Consider the following 19,357-nt stretch of genomic DNA (forward strand, 5'->3'; position numbering starts at 1 on the left):
TGTGAAAACTCAGAGGAAGTAAACTCTCGCCTCGTCAAAATGTAAGCCTTTTCACTGCACTGACGTTGAGCCCTCTTGGGAAAGCCTCAGTGCCCTCCTCTTTTAGATGTCCCAGCACGAAGGGGGCTGCCACATCCCTCTTCCATATCAGCCCCTCTAAGGTTCACCCTGTTGTCAATCCACATGTTGTAAGACTGAGTAATTGTGCAATAACCCAGAGAAATTCAGAACAGATAACTGAGTCCCAGTTTTCCATTTCAGTCCCAGCTCTTCCAGTTGCTAAAGCCTGGCTCCCTTGGTACTGGCATCATTTCGTTCACGTCTCGAGCCTGGGGCCACACTATGAGTAATCGATTACTAAGGTACATGAGAGTAGTGCTTGACAGTTTGCAAAGGGCTTTCTTGTCTGTGATTTCATCCTAAGGGAGCTTTGTAGGGCTCTTCCTAGTGTCAGGGTCTGGGTTAGATAGGAGTGGGGGCACAGATCAGTTCCTTGTCCTTGGAGGCCTGCCAGTCTCAAAGGGGAGGCAGCCAAGTAACCTGAAGGTAAACCCTGACGTGGGCTAAGTCCTGGGGACACTCTCACACACAGCATAAGCCAGCTGAAGGGGGAGGGTGGCAACCCCGATGACACCCATCCTACAGACGAGAAAAACTGACCCGCAGAGAGGTCAGGCAGTTTCGCAAGTTCACCTCGCTCCCGGCGAGCGAAGTGCAAGTCCCAGTTCCAGGTCCCCGTGCAGGCCTCTCATGCCGCGGTACTCTCACGGCGGTGATTTGTAGCTGAAGCCACCAAAGCAGCGCAGTTAAGCATTCGAGAAAGAAGGGATAAAAAGGACACTGAAGCACAAGGGTGTGGGTGGATGTGTCTTAAAAACTAAAAGAGTCTTAGTGAGATGTTCGTGTTTTTGGCATTTCAGGGAAATAAAAGGGAATGTTCTGGGTTAGGATGGACTAGAATGGCCCGGCACACACTCGGTGGCTGACAGCTCTAGCCAGACGGCCTTGGGCTCTTTTCGCACCCTTGGGCGACTCCCGGGAGCCCTTTCCGCCGGCCTTGGGGGCTGGCCCCACGGGGAGCAGCGAGGGTTCTGGCTGTTGAAGCCTCACCCCCCCCCCACCCTCTCAGGCCTGCAGTCTTTTCCACTTCAGCCAGAGCACTTAATTAAAAGAAAAAGTGAACACACTTCTGATGCAGTTATGACTAGTAAAAAGAACCAATAAAAATGACAATGAAGTGCCTGACAAAGAGAAAATGTTTAATGACACTAAGGCACTTTATGGGGCCAGGGTTTACCTCTTGGCACGGGATGACAGGCCTGCCCACGGAGGCTCTTCCGCGCTGCTGCTCCTCGGCAGGCACCCTGCCCAGCCAGAGCCGGTGAGCCGGGGGGGTTCTGTCATCCTGGGGTCACCTGACTTCTTATTGCGGGAACCTCGCTGGGAAGTGACGGCCACAGACGGGTAGCCCTTTCCATGGTGACAGCAGTTAACACGAGGTTTAAAGGACACTTTGGTGACACAGGAGCCAAAAGCAAACAGGGAAGACACAGTAGCAAAAAAGGAAAGGGGAGGTAAGTCGCTCAGGCATCACCAGTCTTACAGGACGTTTGGAGCAAAACTGACATTCTCCGTCAGTTCTAATGAGACCTACCGAAGGTGAGACCGGGCTAAAGCTAACAGAATATCATGCTCAGGATGGCCTGAGGCGAGTATTTAGCTCCTCTGTTAGGTGGGATAACGGGAATCTGGCTGTTCCTCGATATCCTCGGAGAACTGGTTCCAGGACCCCCGCCGATGCCCAAGTCCCTTCTATAAAACGGTGCAGTCTTTGCCTATAACCTATACACATCCCTCCCGTATACTTTAAATCATCTCTCGATTACTTATAATACCCAGTACAACGTAAGTGCCACCCAGGTAGTTGTACATACAGTATAAATGTTATGTAAGTGGTTGCCTGTCCGTCGCAAATTCAGGTTCTGCCTTTTGGACCTTTCTGGAAATTTTTCCCCAGTATTTTCGATCTGTGGTTGGTTGAGTTTGTGGAGGCAGAACCCAAGGATGCGGGCTGACTGTACTCCTGTGGTGAGGGGTACAAGCCCATAGTAAGTGCTCAATAACTGATAACTTCAAAGACATTCCAGTTACTTAGCGATTATTGACAGGCTAGAGGAGAAGCAGAGGGTTGTATACCATTTCCAGCTGATCCTCAGCATTCTCTTCTAGAGCTCAGACACGGGATCCCAAAAACAAAAAAATCACAAAATATTTATAAACGCAGGTGAAAGAAAGGAAACATGCAAAGAAACCAGCTAGAGAGGCCACATCTGTGGTAAGAACAGAACAACGATAATCAAAAGGCAAATAATAAAAACTGTCAGGTTTAGAGGAAAATGGATATTAAATTCTGGGTAACCCCTGTTTGAGCCAGTGTGTAACTCACTAAAATATAAAAATAAAATTAAATCCCCAAACTTCTTTTAAAATTGTCAAATTTTATTTATTTATTTATTTACTTATTTATTTATGGCAGTTAGGTTTATTTATTCTTAGAGGAGGTACTGGGGATTGAACCCAGGACCCCATGCATGCTAAGTGTGTGCTAAATCCTCTAGTTTTTATTCTCTCCTCCTTTATACCATGAACAGGATAATTTAAATACACAACTATGAAATGTTTATAAAGAATTGATTTTGGACTCCCACTAGACCTTAAACAGAAAAAATGGAAATGACTTACAAGTACTGACAATTTAAATCTTCAGTGTTCAATAAAACTATCCATCCCATTAAAAAATACACAATCTGACTTTTCCTAATTATAAGCAACAAATTGATAGAAATGGATCTCTTTTTATTTACAATTTTCATTAGAATGTTGTGATTCCAGTAAAGCATACTCTAAATTTGTCTGTGCAAAAAATATCTTAATCGTATAGAATATGGAGCTAGGGATCTTTTAAACTTTTATCGTTAAAAACAACACGTGACCAGATGATAAATTGCAGGGCTTTTTTTTTTTTCTTTTTAATAGTAGTTTTAAAAACATCCTCATGTCCACTTTACAACCAGAAAAGACCTCATCCAGATACAATAAAGAATATGAAACTTGCTGGCAATGTGTCGCACAGAACAGTGGCACTCTTTGTGTTAAAGTGCTAATTTGAGTGAAATTATGTCATGCCTTTAACTCTCTTTTCCTACGTGGCAAATAAAAGACTTGCTCAACTGACAGAAACCATCAGATATTTCACATTTTAGTCATTTAGTTTGTACCAACACATTTAGAAACGAAGTCAGTAAATACTATCTGCATCATGAAGTATGAGCTGTGATTAGATTCTCGGCCTTCAAAGCATTGCTCGGTACCAGGGCTCCACATCTCATTCCTGAAGAATTCTTCCCCATGATCGATGCAGTAGCTAACATAGGTGTGTCGCACATTACTGTAAATACTCCGCGTACGAGATTCCATCCAATCCTCATAACAGTCTTGTAGCCTGAACAGCCTGCCCGGGGAAGTTTGGTCAGTAAACAGCAAACCCAGGATTGTATCCCAGGTCTCTTGACCATTTATTTAACAGACACTTACTGAGCACCTACCACGTGCTAGACGACCCAGGAGAGAACAAGACGGGAGGTCTCATTTCTCATGGACTTGACATTCAGGTGGGAGAGACAGATGTTAAAACTAAAAAAAAAACTATCGTTAAAATAGACTGAAGTCACTGGGTGGCTACTCCCTCTCCTTCCATCAGGTGGGTCCCACCCCTACAGGAGCGGGCCGCACACACTGACCCCTCGGCCAGCCTCCTCTCAGATGAGGCTCCGCGCGAGCCCGGAGCAGACAGACCTGTGACTGGCCTCGTCCACTCCTCCAGGTAAACGTGCACACTTTTAAATGAGCCTCATCAGACCTAATTTTAGGGGAAGGACGGGTAACCATGGAGAACAGGTGTTAGCATCGTTCCTTTCTTACGCACTCCGGGTGGACAGCACATCTGACTGCCTCAGCTTGTTAGGCAGGGGGAGGAAATGGAGACCCAGAGGATTGGGCAGCAGAGTCTGATCAGGAATTGTGATTCACTGTGAATCAAGTGATCTTGATTCACAGGCTCAGAACGGCTTTCCTGGTCAACAGAGCCCCCTCTCCTCCTTTGCGAGGTGTAACCTTTGTGATGTGATTGCTTCAGACTTTCTTCAGTTGATTCCCATCCTGGAATCATGCCTCCTGTGCCTTCAGAGGACTTTCTCTGGGGGCCATCCTTCCCCACCCTGCCTCACTGAGGGCATCTGTCAGAAAACCTGTGCTTGTCTCCCAACTCCTGGAAAAGAAAGCAGCTGAGGGATCACTCATGGAGTCAAAAGATGATCGCAGCGTGGGTGAGCACTGCTCAGTGCAGGTTTCTGATGCTAGCGGATCGTGGGATTAACGTTTGGGAATGAGATCAGCTGGCATGGCTGCTGGTTACTGCCCTCCGCTCACTGTGTGTCAATCAGGATAACTCACCTAAACCAGTTTACGGGAAGCCCTTCTCCTTGAGACAGACGTTACCGGAATACCTGGTCAGGTGACCTTTAGAAGCCCTTGTGCCCTGAGAACCTATGATTTCATCCTGGCGAAAATGTCTTCAAAGCAGAATTTTACAAGTGAAATGTTTGTAGCTTAGATCACAGCTGAAAGACACGGAGGGAAATGCTGTTTTCGAGCTCTCATTTGTCCTTGATGAGAATTCTGGTGTCGGGTCTGGCCATTTCAAGTTAAACATGCCTTGGTATGCTTTCTAGTGTCTGTTGCCATTTCTGGAAGGGATTTATGTTTTAAGGATGTAGGCTTTTTTTTTTTTAAACAATATTTGACTTAATATGATGTAGAAAGTAATGTTTCTGACTTGACATATTTTCAACCTGTGGTTGAAATTTTCTGATTTGGGGTTATTTTATCTTTTATTTGCTGTGTGCAGAGTAGCCCTTCAAAATCTAATGGCTAAATATTTTTAAGAGTGAGAGTTAATATTTTCATGATTTTTATTCATTCAACCTTTTGCCCAAGGTCCATTCCAGGGATGTTGCTTTTTTTTCCTCACTGCTCTATTCCCAGCGCCTGGCACCGTGGTTGGCACATTTTAGGTGCTCAAAAGTCTTTGTAGAAATGAATAAAAATATTTTGTAATACCATTAAAGGTTAATTTATAATCTTTACCCTCCCAGCCTTAAGGAGAATGGATCTAAATATTTCACTCTCATTTGAAAAAATGAAAACTAATTCTTTAGCTGTGAAGGTTAGAAATAAAAAGCACATAGGATTTAAAAAAAAAAACCCTACGTTTCCTTAATTAAGTATTTGTTGCACACCTACTGTGTGCCTGGCACCATGCCCTGCTCTGAAGGGTCAGGCAAAGAAGACAGTGCCCTGAAGATGAATTCAGGTTCTGTACTGCGTACGTTCCAAATGTAACTTGTTCTCTTCTGTTGAATTCTTAGCCCAGGGATGGCATACACCCAAATAAATCAGCAGCCAGGTTAAAAGTGGTGTTGGAGCTCTCCTAGTAGAGATGTGAATATGGCTGGTGAGCCGTGCCCTCTGGGGATGCAGGTGTGCAGGGCCAAGGTGGACTTGCCCCGAGGTCACCGCAGCTGGACTTCAGCCTCCTCTTCTGTGCATTAGGTCTGGCCCAGTGTCCTTCACCTCTCCACCTCAAGCCTGCTCAGGATTTTCTTTTCATTCTTTTTTCCCTTTACCCAGAGCCCTCATTTCCCCTCTGCCTGCTCAGCCTCCAACCCCATAACAACTAAGAGAAACCTTTTATAGTGGAATCCATTTGATTTCATGGAATCATCCAAGATGTAGTGTTAGCTCAAAGTATAGAGCTGGCAGTGCACAGATGCGGATTTCTTAGGGAGGGAACTCCGACTTTCAAGCGTTGGTGTTATTATTTGGGTTTAGGGAAGAGTTCCTTTTGCTTGTCTGTCTGTCTGTCTGTCTGCGTTGAGCTTTTGTGGCTACTTGGCCTCTTCTCGCTCTCCTGGGTTAATTCTGTCGATATTAGGACACATGCTGTGTTAGGAAGCAGCAGTGACTGGTCGCTAATGCCATTTCTCCTTTATGAGACTGGATCGCGGGCTCCAGACACTTTTTTGTTTGCTCAAAGATACGGAGAATAAAATCCATCCCCTCACCGTTGTTTGACTCCTTCTGGGAACCTAGGTCTGTTCTGGCTTGGCACAACCTCCTTGAGTTACGTTTTCTTTTAAATTTAAAGATTATGGTCTGAGAGGGCGAAGTCCAGTCAATAAAAGGGTAGAAACCTACCTGTCTGTTTTCCCTTCTGGGTGCTTTTTTTCAATATACGGATTTCTCTTGGTTCTTATTCTCCCTGGGGCTTTCTCTTAGTTGTCATTTCACAGGGATGCAGAGAGAACAGAGCAGGGAGGACGGAAGGAGTTTGATCTGAGTGACGTGGTAGACAGAGGGAGGTGTACGAGCCAAGCCCCTGAGACAGGAAAGAGCATGGTACGTTCCAGCATATTCCAGAACAGAGAGGAAGTCTGTGGGCTTTGCGCTTGGAGAGTGCTGGGGAAGGGGTGAGAGAGAAAGCTGAAGTGTTGGGCACCCACGTTGTGGCGTCTAGCCCACATTAAACTTTCAGACCTTGTCTCTGGTCTGGGCTGTTACCGAAGCAGAGGAGGGCAGGATCCAACGTGCTTGCTTTTTTTCTTTTCCTCCCTTCCTTCCTCCCTCCCTTCCCTTCTTTTTTTAAACAAGTTCTCTTCATTTGAGATACGTGGACCTTGGACTGGAGAGGAACTGGAGCGAGGGAGAGTGATGGTGTCCAGGGACTAAGATAGCAGTCGTGGGAGTCGGGAGAAGTGGTAGGCGGTCCCAGAGCTCCCCGGGGGGTGGGGGGTGGGTAGAAGTCATAGGACACAGAGGCTGGCGATGGGGATGGAAGGAGTTCAGGCAGTGGACGGATGGATGACAGTGCTACCTACTGAAACGGGGGCCTCTGCGGGGGGGCCCTGGGGAGAGGTGATGAGTTCTGCTTTGGAGATGTTGAATTTGAGAGGCTGCTGGGACACCCTAGGGAAGTGATGGATAAGCAGGTAGATAAACAGGTCTGGCAAAAGCCGGCTGGAGGGTAAAATTTGGAAGTTCACCAGTTGCTGGCGTGCATCCAGGGGGGCAGAGGGGACGGAGGGTTGTAGAGTATCAGGACCAGAGGGAGCGGTGGGGTTTGTTAACGCCACTGAGATTTCAAGAGGAGATCACGTGTCCATCCTCTGGCTTCTCTGCTGAGCAGTTTTGTGGGGTGACAGGCAGTGGGCAGAGGCCACGTGGAGGGAACCGAGGGAGGGATGAGAGGTGGGGAAAGGGAAACAGCTGGGCTGCTTTCAGGTTTGATGCTCAGAGGGGTCACGAGAGCGGGAGCTGGGGCTGGAGACGAGTTTGGAGGGGATTTTGTGCATTTTTAACACGAGAGAGACATGAACATATTTACATGCTGGTGGGGAGGAATCGATTGAGGGCAGGAAGGACAGGGGGGTGGCCAGACCCCAAGGACAAGTGGGGCGACTGGCTTTGACTTTTCTAATATCACAGAAGGAAAAGACTGACCCAGGTTAGACTCGACGACACTGTGGCCTCACCTGCCCCTCAGGCCCCCAGAGGCCCCTTCATCACATCGGCCCACCCAGCTTCCGGGGAGTCTGGGATCCTGGTCATAAAAGATCCCGGCTCCCACTTCAAGGGTGCTCCGCATTCAACCCGAGAACATCCTTTATGTTTTAACAGAGTCAGTGACAAAGTAGAGGATCATGTCCAAGGTAGGGGCCCATTTTAGTGGAAGGACAGCTAGATAAAATAGGAACACTGTCTGAAAATGTTCCTCAGACCAGGGAGGGAACGGATGAGTTGCATTCTGTGCAACGTGCTGGGTTCTCAAGTTTCTCAGAATTAAGATTGGCACTTGTTGGCATCACTTTAACTGATGTCAAGTGTCGTGCATGTGTGCAGAGAGAGACAGTTTCTAGGTTTCAGGTTTCTATTTGCTGGCTTTTTCTGGGGGGAAAAGTACAGTGATTTGCAACAAGTGTAATTTTTTATTATGTTTTCTTAATTCATAAATTATTTTTTAGAACAATTTTAGGTTCCTAAAAAATGGAGCAGAAAATTCAGAGAGTGCTCATAGACACCACGGCCCGCACAGTACAGCCTGTCCCACCATCGACATCTCAGTGTGGTGCGTTGTTACAATCAGTGACCCTCCCCGACACCTCCTTAGCACCCAAACTCCATAGTTCACATCAGGGTTCATTCCTGCCGTTGTACGTTCTGTGGGTTTTGACAAATGTCCGAGGACACGCACCCCCCAGCGCAGTCGCCCACACAGCGGTTTCACTGCCCTGTGCTCCTCCTTGTCATGCCTTCCTCCCCTGTTTGTTTATTTGTGTGTTTGTTTGCAGTAATCTTAGCCCATGTAAACATAAAAATTAGTTTTTCAGTCTCTCCTTCTGAAGATTTTAGTAGAACCTTGATAACAGCTTTGTTTTGGTTCTGAGTACTTGCGTACCTAAAAGAAACATTCACTGACCTGGAATTATGACTTTGAAGCAATAAGGCATCTAATTCTGGCTTTATTCTTCCCTCTGTAAGTGTTCTCTGCCCCACGTTTTAAGCTGTCTGTCGTTAACATTTCGAGGAAGGCTTTTTTCTCCCTTCTTTGGGGAAAGGGGGATGAGGGATGGCCCGCTGAGGGGGCAGAGAGACCCGCCCTTGACCCGCCCCAATCCCCCCAGGGCAGCCGGCTGAGGTTGCGTTCTAGGCCTCTCCTGGGCTGGGCAGGGCGGGTTTCTATACTCAAAGGGCCAGCAGAGAAGCAGAGAAGCCCTGCTTCTTAAAGACGCTGGTGACAGTGTTTGCAGCAGGGGCCTTAAAAGACAAGGAAAGGTAGTTTGGAGATTAAGGGGTTAAAGTGTTAGTGTTCAGGGCTCTGCTTTTTCACTCCGGGCTGCTTTGTACAGAAAATATGTTGCTTTAAAGCCCAGGAAAACTGGTCATTGTAAATTCTGTGGTCCGAAAATTGTTGGGAAAAAAAATCCCCAAATATGTGGGGAGAATTGGACTGAAAATACCAGTTCTTCAGAGAAGGGCCCCCTGGGCTAACGCGAAGCTTCCTGGTTCCCGCGCTGTGTTCCCTGTCACCGAGGCTTCGCCCAGATCCCCTCGGTTACACGCCAGCGTCCCCTCTGGACGAGAACCAGGGTGAAATAGGAATCTCTTCTCCGACGTCGCAGTGCGCCGTTGTCGTGACTTTTGACGTCTCTGTTTGGCCAGAATTCGTATTTACCTAGTATTTTTCTATGGACTGTTTCACACTCATCCCAAGTGATAGTAATCACAGTGTCACAGGTTTGACGTGCTAGCTGTATTTTCTAGTGCTCACTGAAACAACTTAAAACTATTTAGAAACAAGAAGGCGCACATCCCCCCTGTTTGGAAACAGCCGTCGAGTCCACAGCCTCACAGAGCCCAAAGGACCCCCCAGATTCCCTGAGTCGATGCCCTGGAGTGGGTGGTTCAGCATGCGTGCCAGGCGTGGTCTCCCTCGTCCGGTTCCTCCCTGGCCCCCAGAAACGTCAGGGAAGGGCTGCTTCCTTGCTGGTTTCTGCTCATAGTCACCTAACACAATTTTGTGCATTCGTGGATTTTTTTCCCCCACTCAGAGGAAAATCCTCTTCTCCTCTTTGAGACTGGTCTCCTGCCTCCAGGATTGTGTAAACCGATGGCCCCACCCTGGGGGTGGAGCTTAGAGATACTGGGATCATTTGCATATTTCTCAACTACTCTTAAACACCTGCCACAGGTGCTGCGTGGGCTCTGGAAGGAGAGCTGCCCGTCAGACTGACAAGAGCTTCTATATTCTCAGGGGCGAGACAGACAAAAAGGGGAAATACAGGATATAGTAGTAAGAGTTGTACAGAACTGGAAACCCCAGGGACAGGACAGGTGGTTATGGGGACGTGGGGCTGCTTAGATGGGGCACAAAGGGGCCCACCCTGGGCACAGGGTTTCAGGCAGAGGAAACAGCTCGTGCCAAAGTTTGGGGAAATCATGGGGAAGTATCAAGTTATTTCTGGTTTGCAAGGCAGGGAATGAGGTGGAACAGTTGGTTGGACCTTACTGGAGGTGATGGGGAGTTAGGGACCCTGGCTTCCACAGAGTCCCATGTCCCAGAATTCATCACGGGACGCAAAGCAGATCACAAAGCGGACCAGAGCGCATGCGTTGCTGCAGTCTGTCTGAGGCCTGTGGCGGGTGACATAGCGTCTTAACTACATCTGATCTGTCAGGGATCCTCACCAGGGGCCCTGCCTGATGCATGGGGCTGTCTGTACCTCGCTTAGCACGAGGCCTGGCCCACTGGAGCATCAGGAAAGGCTATGCTAGCCACATCTTCCCCTGAACCCCTGAGGCCTTCTGGAAAGTCCTTATTGGTAGAAAGAGTTGCATTGTGAGACAAACCCAGATTTGAAAAGTCACTTGGGTAATTCTGCTCTTTGCCAGACTCCTCAAAGGAAGGCTCTGGAGACCAGCGGCTGGTATTGGCTGGGTTTTCTAGGAGAGGGATTTTTTAGGGAAATGAACTCTTTTGATATGCAGCGTTCTTTCCAGAGGACCTGCCTGGGTGGAATTTATCCAGGCAGTTCATATACGCGGGGAGAGCAAGGCATTTCATTAGGGGAAGAGTGAAAGCTGTGGCTCTGACAGATAAGTCTGGGAGGGCGTATGTGGTTCTGTGCCTTTAGATTCTTTTCTTAATTTAAAGAATGTTTTATAATTTAATACATGCATATTACATTTTTTAAATATGCCGTGAAAAATCACCTTGCCTCCTACTCCTGACTTTCAGTTCCCCACTTTCCTCCCTAGAGAGAACCGCTGGTACGTTTTCTTACAAATTCGTATGATTCAAACGTTTCATGTGCACATTTAGACAGACTGCATATGCACCCCATGTGAGTTTTGAAAGGTGGTTCTTTCCTGAGTGTTTGGAAGTAGAGTGGCTACTCAAAGGTTAGGAAGAAAAATCAGACGAGGTAGAAAGATGGTAGAGTCATGTCATTGGGATATTGATTCCTGAGCATGAGTGAATTTGGGGGTTCACATAAACAGTACAAATTATTGCGCAGGGGAAAAATTAAAATCATATGTGTAGTTCAGTGGAGTTAATTCTATCTGTAGAGACAGATTGTGTGAAAAATAAAATAGGACCTTGAATGTTCCGGTTATGCATATTCTAGGGGAATCTTTTGCAGTCTTTTCTTCTGTCTCTCAGCAAAGGCTGAGAGGGACTGGCGTGCTTGTGAGCACTTCATCTTGGCCCCCGAGCAGCCAGTGTGGTCCACGAGAAAGCACGGACGTGGGCCTGGGAGCTGTTCCCAGAGACCTGCAGGTGCCCACCATCCCTGCCCCCAGCTGGAAAGCAGGCTGTTCGTGCAGGTGAGGGCCAGCGTCCTAGTCCAGTCCTTAGGGTGAGCACCTCATCTGGTGGTAGCTCTTCGATGCACCTCCTGAGCTGGGCAGCAGGAGATACCACAGTTGGTGACCTCAGGGCATTTGCATTAGAAGCCAGCAGGGTAACAGTTGAGAAGCTCACAGGTTCCCTGCCCCTCAGTGTTGTGTCCAGGGCAGCTCCTGAGCAATGAAACCCCTTGTAAGGAAACCTGTTTAACTCAGTGTTTCCCAAACTGGTTGACCATTAACTCACCATCTTCCCCTACCTGGTGATACCTAGCACTACAACTTCTCGTAGCATTTTGGAAAACATCACCAGGGAAAAATCTAATTTTTTTTGCAACTTTAAAAAATGCATCTCTCTGTGTTTATTTGTACTATTTAAAATAATTTTAGCTCTGATCATTTAGAAACTGCAAGTTTCTACCCACATGACTGTCAGCCACCAATACTGCTTTCAGCTTCAAGGAGCAGCGTACAAGCACTTACTGGAGATGCTTGAAATCTGCCTTAGTTCTCAGCCACTTCCTGGCTTTGTATCTGGTCAGATTCCTTAACCTCTGTAAACCTCAGTTTCTCTGAAAATGGTGGTCTATTAATTCTTATTTTAGGGTCATTGCAGACACTCAATGAGTTGACTCACGTAAAACACGTGGCACATAGTAAGCGCTCAGAAAACACTTTTTTATTCGTGAGCTGCACGCAGATTGGCTGTTCAACAGAGTCTGTAGACTCTTGTCTGGGGCATAGATGCCATCAAGATTTGATTAAACTTGAGAAAATTATAGTTGAGTTTTCTAGGGCTGCCGTAAATGACTTAAACAACAGAAATGTGTTATCTCAGTCCTGGAGGCCAGGAGGGTGTCAGCAGGTTTGGTTCCTTCCCCGGGCTGTGAGGGGGAGTCTGTTGCATCATGTCCCCTGGCTTCCGGTGGTTTGCTGGCAACCTCTAGTGTTCCTTGGCTTGCAGTCACGGCACCCCTGTCTCTGTCTTCACATCCCTGTGGGGTTCTGCCTGTGTGCTCATCTGTGTTCAAGTTTCCTCTTTTTCTAAGGACACCAGTCCTACTGGATTAGGGCCCACCCTAACCTGCAGTGTGACCTCATCGAAACACATCACACCTTCAATGACCCTATTTCCAAATAAGGTCACCTTCTCAGGTCCTGGGGGTTGGGACTCGGACATAGGAGTATTTGGGGGAACACAGTTCAACCCACAACACCGATAATGTGGTCAATCCCACTAAGAACATATACGAGAAAAGAGATCTGGTTTAATATTCAGTTCTGGGATTTTGTACTAGTTTTTTGTTTTTCTTGGGATAGCTTTTTTTTTTTTTTTTTTTACCCCCAGTCACCTTTATTAAGGTTGAATTACATACAACAAAATGCATCCATTTGAAGCGTACAGTTCGGTAAATTTTGACAAGTGTGTATGCCTATGTAACCACCACCCCAGTCAAGATACAGATCATTTCCATCATCCTGGAAAGTCTCCTCCTTTCCCACCCTAGTCGGCCCCCTGTCATAGCCCGGTCCCTAGGCACTCACTCCTGGTTTGCTTCCTGCCCCTGTGGATTAGTTATAGTTGTGCCTTTTCTAGCATTTCATATAAATGAAATTTTACAGTATGTACATATATTCTTCCGTGCTGGCTTTTTTGCTTGTGTCTGCTTTTAAAGTGAACCATGATTCCACAGGAATCTAGAAGCTTTTCATAACTATAAATCCAGCCCTTAGAATCCTGTAGCCAGATGGAGTGCAGTTTTGATAGATCTTTTAAAAAACATTGATTATTTCCTAATTATGCCTGTGGTCCTGTATTAGATACCTGATGCTCCCATGAAACCCTCAGATCAGCCTTGTGAGGTAAGTTTTCTTTTCTTCATTTATAAAAGAGGCAATTTCTTAGGGCATTTTGTGGGGTTTTTGTTTGTTTTGTCTTTGATTAACTGCTACCTGGAAAATGTGTTTAGTTGAGAGGAGTTGAGCATCAGAATGTTGGAATATGGCTGTAATGGTATTTTAGTGAAGTGTCACAAGTTCTTTGTAAAGATTAAACAAGACAGAGCGATTTAAGTGTAGAGTGTAAAGCCTGGCACACTTGGGGCCAGGGCCCCCCAAGTGCTACTTGTCACTCTGGTTCTTAATGGGCTCGGGCTGTCCCAGCTGGAGCCCCTCTGTGATAACCCAGGCCCACACTGTTCACCCTTTAGGGTCCCGGAAGGGCTCCCCTCCTCCAGGGAGGGGTGGGTCTGGCAGAGGGAGGGTGGTCCTCTCCTCCCCTTCCCCTCCAGCAGCACTGCCTTTTTCTGCTTTTCAACTGCAACTAAAGTGTAAGCTTTCTTCTGAAAAGTAGAGGTTCCCTGTGAACAAATGAGGGTGCTCCCCTGAAGCTCCAGCCTCCTCATTTGGGCAGGAGAAGGCTTTGTGACTTTGGGCAGCAGGAACACTCGAACCCAGCTCTCCAGACTTCCAGCCTGTAGATAACTAAAACAGGGGCGATGCCAGCCCGGCACTGAGATGTCGTGATGTTGTGCGAGTTCAGAACAGGGACTGCCTTATCCATCTCAGCATTACAGGGCCAGCCAGGATGGAGTAAATGGTTACAGGCATGTATATGGAAAGTTACCCATCTTGCTCATCTTACTCCTTGTCTGGGACATATTAAACATTTTAGAACTGAAATATGGAACTGGTTGGCACCATCTTTTCAGCAGTTATTTTTATTTTTGTTTTTTTAGTTCTAATTTGTCCTATTTTCCTCATTCCTTGCCCTTCATATCCCATTTGAAATAACGTGTGAATTAAGGTCAATTAGCTTGTGTGTTGACATCTACCTCCAACAAAATCTCCGAATTATCTTCATGTCTATCTTGAAGAGGTAGTAATTTCAGCTCAAGTGGCAATTCCAAAGCAAAGAATTATACTTAATAACCTTCACGGGGGTATGTGAGGTCTTCTGTTGTGGCGCCTGAACAAACATTCTTCGTCATCAGTAATTTCGGTGGGCTCTCATGTGACCTCCACGTGGCACCACAAGGTGACACAGGGCTCCAGCTCTCTCCGGGGAGACGGCAGAGGGAAGAGAGCTGGCACCGATGCCAGGCGCACTGGGCGCTTCCCAGCCGTGGACCCAGAGCAAGGCCTCGAGCCTCAGTTTCCCTTTTTTGGGAAACAGTCACAAACTAGCTCTTTTCCAGCCCGGAGTTCATTTGCTATTTATTATCAAGATATTGATATGCAAATTGTGCTTTAGAGCCGCGAGCACAAGCATGGTCCCGTGTTGTGGAATTGACATTAATTTCGCTAGGCGTCCGTCAGAGTTGGTGAGGACATACTCATGCTAACTGGAACAGGTACAGTGAGTAGGCTCCTGCTGGAGGTGTCTCAGTAAGACTGAACTGAGTTGATTTTGACGCTGCTTTTCAGATTTTTCGGTTTACAGTAACAATTGGCAGCAATTGGCTCCAAGTGTATAGACTTTTACCTGAAACAGCCATAGTTCCGCTCCACGATTTTTTTTTCACATTTCAAGTATGCTGATTTCTTACCTCCTCTTGTCTCCTTCATCCAACTAAATACCTTAGTGCAACCGAATATAGCTTTAGAGAGAGAAGTGGTAATCACTGCTTAATTTAATTTCCATATTCCAACTACGTGCAACAGGATATATCAAGCACATTATTAGCAGATAAAATAATTCCAGTGATGGAATTTATTTTGAGTCTTTGTGGCTGTAAATGGTTGTGTGACTATTAAGAGATCATCTCCCTAAATGGTGATAAACAGGCCAGAAAGTTAAGTGTCGCGATGACTAACTTCATTTGATTACCTTTTAGTTTAGGATTTCCCTTAGAGGGCCAGCGTGTTTTTTAAATGTAAAGATTTAGAATATCTATTTGTTTTAACACGGCACTTCCCCAAACTATACTGGACTGACTGACAAACCACTCTGTGCCTCAGTTTCCCCAAAGCAGTTGATATTTTAACCTCACTCTCGTGTCAGACTCATCTTCCCCTTATTTGTCTTACAAAGGGGAGGCACGCTCTCTGTTTCTGAGGGTACGTCCATCCACGTGGACATTCTCCAGGCTGTGGCTGACTAAGACCCTTAGCAGAGTTTGACGTTCCTGAAGACGTGGGAAAAGCAGTACTTGGGGATTTAATGTCATTGTGAAAGTCAGGCAAGTTTTCGTTCACCTGCTGTCTTCACTGAGCTTGAAGTTGTACTTAAACCGATTTGAGAATAAAGTAGTAAAAGTAACAAAGTAGTAAAAAAAAAATAAAAATAAAAGTAGGGAAAAAAAGGAATGTACTGCTTATTATTCTTGGGAGTTAATGACATCAGAAGTTCATTGATAGACGTTAACATATATTGGATAATATATATATTCTCTTTTCTCGGTAGGAAAGATAACGAGTCTCTTGGTGTTTGTGTAGTGTACAGCGCAGTGTAAAGTAAGCTGGGACCTCGCAGCCAGTTCAGAACTCCTGGAAAAAGGACTAGGAACGGTTGTAGGAGCGACCGATGTATGGATGGGTATTTTGTGAGTATCTCTTAACAATAATCATCAAATCCTTTACAAATAGCAGTTATCATCTGTAAAATTTTTAAAACCATCATTGAAAATAATAGCTTACCAAAAAATAGCTTACAGTAGGGAGGGTACAGATCAGTGGTGGAGCACATGCTTAGCATGCATGAGGTCCTGGGTTCTATCCCCAGTACCTCTGTTAAAAAAAGAAGAGCTTACATTCTTTTTAAGGTTATACTCCAGGCACTGGATAAGTGCTTTTCATAACCTGTCTACTCTTTTACATGAATTATTGAATTTCCACGATAATCATGAAAAGAATTATTATTACCTTCTTAAAGATGGGGAAACTGAGGCACAGAGTGGTTAGATCACACAGGCGGCACGTGATGGAGGCAGGACTGAAGCCCAGCGCTCTGGCCCTGCAGCTCTCCCGTCCGTTCTGCCTCTGTCTACCATTGCTGATGTGTTGGGGATACTTTTCCAAATAGAATTATAAAGAGTAGCTGTCCGTTTGTAAGATTATACCATAAAATATTTCACTTCATTTAAAAATGTTATGCTTTTATTACCAAGTAAACGTCCGCCTGAGTTAGTCAGAACGTTTCTCACAGCCTCTGTGTGTAAATAACGTGCAGCTGTATCTTGCTCTGTTCCGTTTGCTGGAGCGTTCTGCCTGTTCCAGCCCTGGGTTAGTGTTTTGTTTCTCTTTCTGCTCTTAGTCTCTATACAAATTCTCTCTCAAGTGCTTTCTTGTACCTTGCATGGTTAGTGGAGAGAAGAGAGGGAAGCCTCTGTGAAGGGAGATGGAAGATGGGGAGCCGTGGTGCACCCAGCTCTCAGTCTTTCCTGGAATTCAGTACTCAGTGATTCAGATACTCAGTTTTATTAGTACCCCGTCAGTGCCAGGCTCGGTGCTATGACTGTGAGTGAAACCCTGCTCCGGTCTCCGCGGACGCTGCAGTCTGGCTGAGTTCCAGGGGTGACGCTGAGCACATCGCATTTGTGAAACTCTTCACCCCAGACTGGGACTTGGTGGCATTTGACTCTCTTCTCTGGTCCGGCCTGCCCCACCCCACCCTGAGTCGGGACCTTGGAACTGCAGGGGCCCAGGGTCAGCCCCCAGGGCAACTGGCCACTGTGTCATTTTATGTAAACCTCAGCAGTACCGCCGCTGCGCACGCCCTGCTCCTCCGAACGTGGACTGCTCGCTGCGGGGGTTCCTCCCCGCGCCGTGTTTTTATGGCAGCGGCAGGCTTCTGTCTTCTCGGGCAGTATTATGCCTCTACGTTTCCCCCCACATCCCTGTTGCCTCATTCGTGTTTGATTTTTTCCTTAATTGGCATTTGTGCCTATTAACACCACGAGACGGTGGGTTTTGTTTTTTTTCTTTTTTATTTGATGGATGGGATGGGTCAATAACAAGTCAAAAAGCGTTTGAGGGCCACTGCCCTCAGGGAGAAATCACTGAGGTCACTGACTGGAAGACCATCGGTGCTCTCAATTATGGAGCCTTGTGGACTCGCTTCATCACCATCTGTACTGTTTATTCATTTTCCACTCTGTGCAAAAATTAAAAAGTCTTTCATTAGGTGCTGTGGGGAGTTGGTAGGAGAAATAACTGGGCAGTGCTTACCCCCCTGACTTCGTTCTGCTTGTGACTGTAGGCTTGCATAGGTGCCTGTGATCTTCCGTCGTCCGGGCTAGAACTGTTGACCTGGGAGCTCATTTATCGGGTGACTTTCCATCAGCATCAAGCATCTATTTACATGGTTCTCCAAAAACTAGTCTTCGTCCCCACGATCTTCAGAAGGAAGCAGTACAGAGAGGGGTCATTCAGCTTGGTTATCTAGGAGGCCACAGCAAATTGCAAGACCCAGAGAACCCTTTAAACCCTCCCCACAGAGCTCTCTCATGGGTCCCCACTTAGAGAGATCGGGTGAGATTCTACAGCAGACTGAACAAGAGGACCTGTGGGCCACAGCCGGGCGTTAGAAACTGATCTCCTGAGTACATAAGTGGGCAGGTGGTTGGGGAGTGAGAAGATAAAGCTAGTCCGATCCACTCCACTCCCCCAGCACGCACTCTTTTCCTCTGTCTCTTCCTGTCTCTCCTGAATTTCCCTTTCCATCAGCTTCTCTTCCCGTCTCTCTCCCACATCACTGGCCTTTTCTCCCTTCCTGCCCCTCTTCCATCCCTTCTTCTTAGGCTCTGTTTTCAGGCTATTTTCTGTCCTTTTCCTGCTGCCCTAGTAGCGACCACTTTTCCCCTTAGATGAAATTTCATTACCCACCCCCAGCATTGTTGTGGCATTATATAACTATGTCTTGTGGTTAAATAACCAGTTAATAAAATTAAGCCGGGGCTTTTAAGACTACCAAAGACATTCTGCGGCACATTTTGCTTCCTTACGTGGAAATGCTCCAGTGCAGTGTTATCTGCTGCTTCAGGCAAATCAAAGGACTAATTTAAGAGTTCGATCCAAGTCCTAGTGGGTCTGGATTGCCCCAGACTGAGGCAATTTCAGAGGGGAGAATATAGGCTTAGAGCCTGGAATCTTTTGCTTCTGATTTTTAAATCAACTATTTTATGACCTTGGGCAACTATGGGGCAATCTGAATATTCCTGCTTCGGTTTCCCTTCTTTACAAAAGTTAGTATTGGCCTTGCCCTCTCCCTCTCTGGACCTTTTAGAAGGCTGATGGGTTATGATTGTTCAGAAGGTCTTTGGCGTTCTGAGATCTCAGAGATAACTAACTGCTTCATATGCTTAAGGCACTATGTAAATTCCAGGTATGATTTTTTTTTTCTAATCCGTTTCCATTTCTGTACCAAACTTTTCTTGCCAATCAGGTTGATCTTTAAAAAGTGAGCTTGTTTTTAAACTCTTGTTGGTAATTATTTTAAGATACTTCTCCAAGAACACAGATGTCTCCTCTTTTACGGTAAGAAAACTGTAGGGAATTGCTCGTTGCAATAAAATACGGAGGGATGGTGACTGCCTCGCTGCTGCCTTTGCTGCCCATTCGCTTCCTTGCGAGGCTGTGCCTTCAGTGCTATCTCCTCATCCATCTGCCCCTAAGCAGGAGATTTCATCAATCAATGCGCCCTCTAAAACTCCCCAGGAGACAGGGCTGCTGGGCACATGCTAGGGCTGGCGGTTCAGCTGTCGTGCCTCCCAGGGTTGCCGGCAGATCCGGCTTGAACCCCGTCTTAAGGAGCAGAGCCAGAGTAGCCCATGGACTCACCTCTGCTCTTACTTAACACTGGTTCCCACTGGCAGCTGCAATGGGAATAATGTAA

At 46.5% G+C, this 19,357-nt stretch overlaps 1 protein-coding gene across 4 annotated transcripts in view; it reads left to right on the plus strand.

The window, feature by feature from the left end:
- The window catches only part of KCTD1 (potassium channel tetramerization domain containing 1), a 158,192-nt gene that overhangs the window by 87,010 nt on the left and 51,825 nt on the right, over positions 1 to 19,357 (plus strand). Inside the window, exon 1 of one of the 4 annotated variants that reach the window (XM_064481528.1) lies at positions 15,977 to 16,067. The exons of the other annotated variants lie outside the window; for them this stretch is intronic. Within the exon in view, the coding sequence (XP_064337598.1) occupies positions 16,053 to 16,067 (15 nt within the window). The 5' untranslated portion in view covers positions 15,977 to 16,052. Of the gene's footprint in view, positions 1 to 15,976; positions 16,068 to 19,357 lie in introns of those variants that run through there. 4 annotated transcript variants of the gene reach the window in all.

This window comes from Camelus dromedarius, chromosome 32, assembly GCF_036321535.1.
Source record: "Camelus dromedarius isolate mCamDro1 chromosome 32, mCamDro1.pat, whole genome shotgun sequence".
In the NCBI taxonomy this organism is placed as follows: domain Eukaryota; kingdom Metazoa; phylum Chordata; class Mammalia; order Artiodactyla; family Camelidae; genus Camelus; species Camelus dromedarius.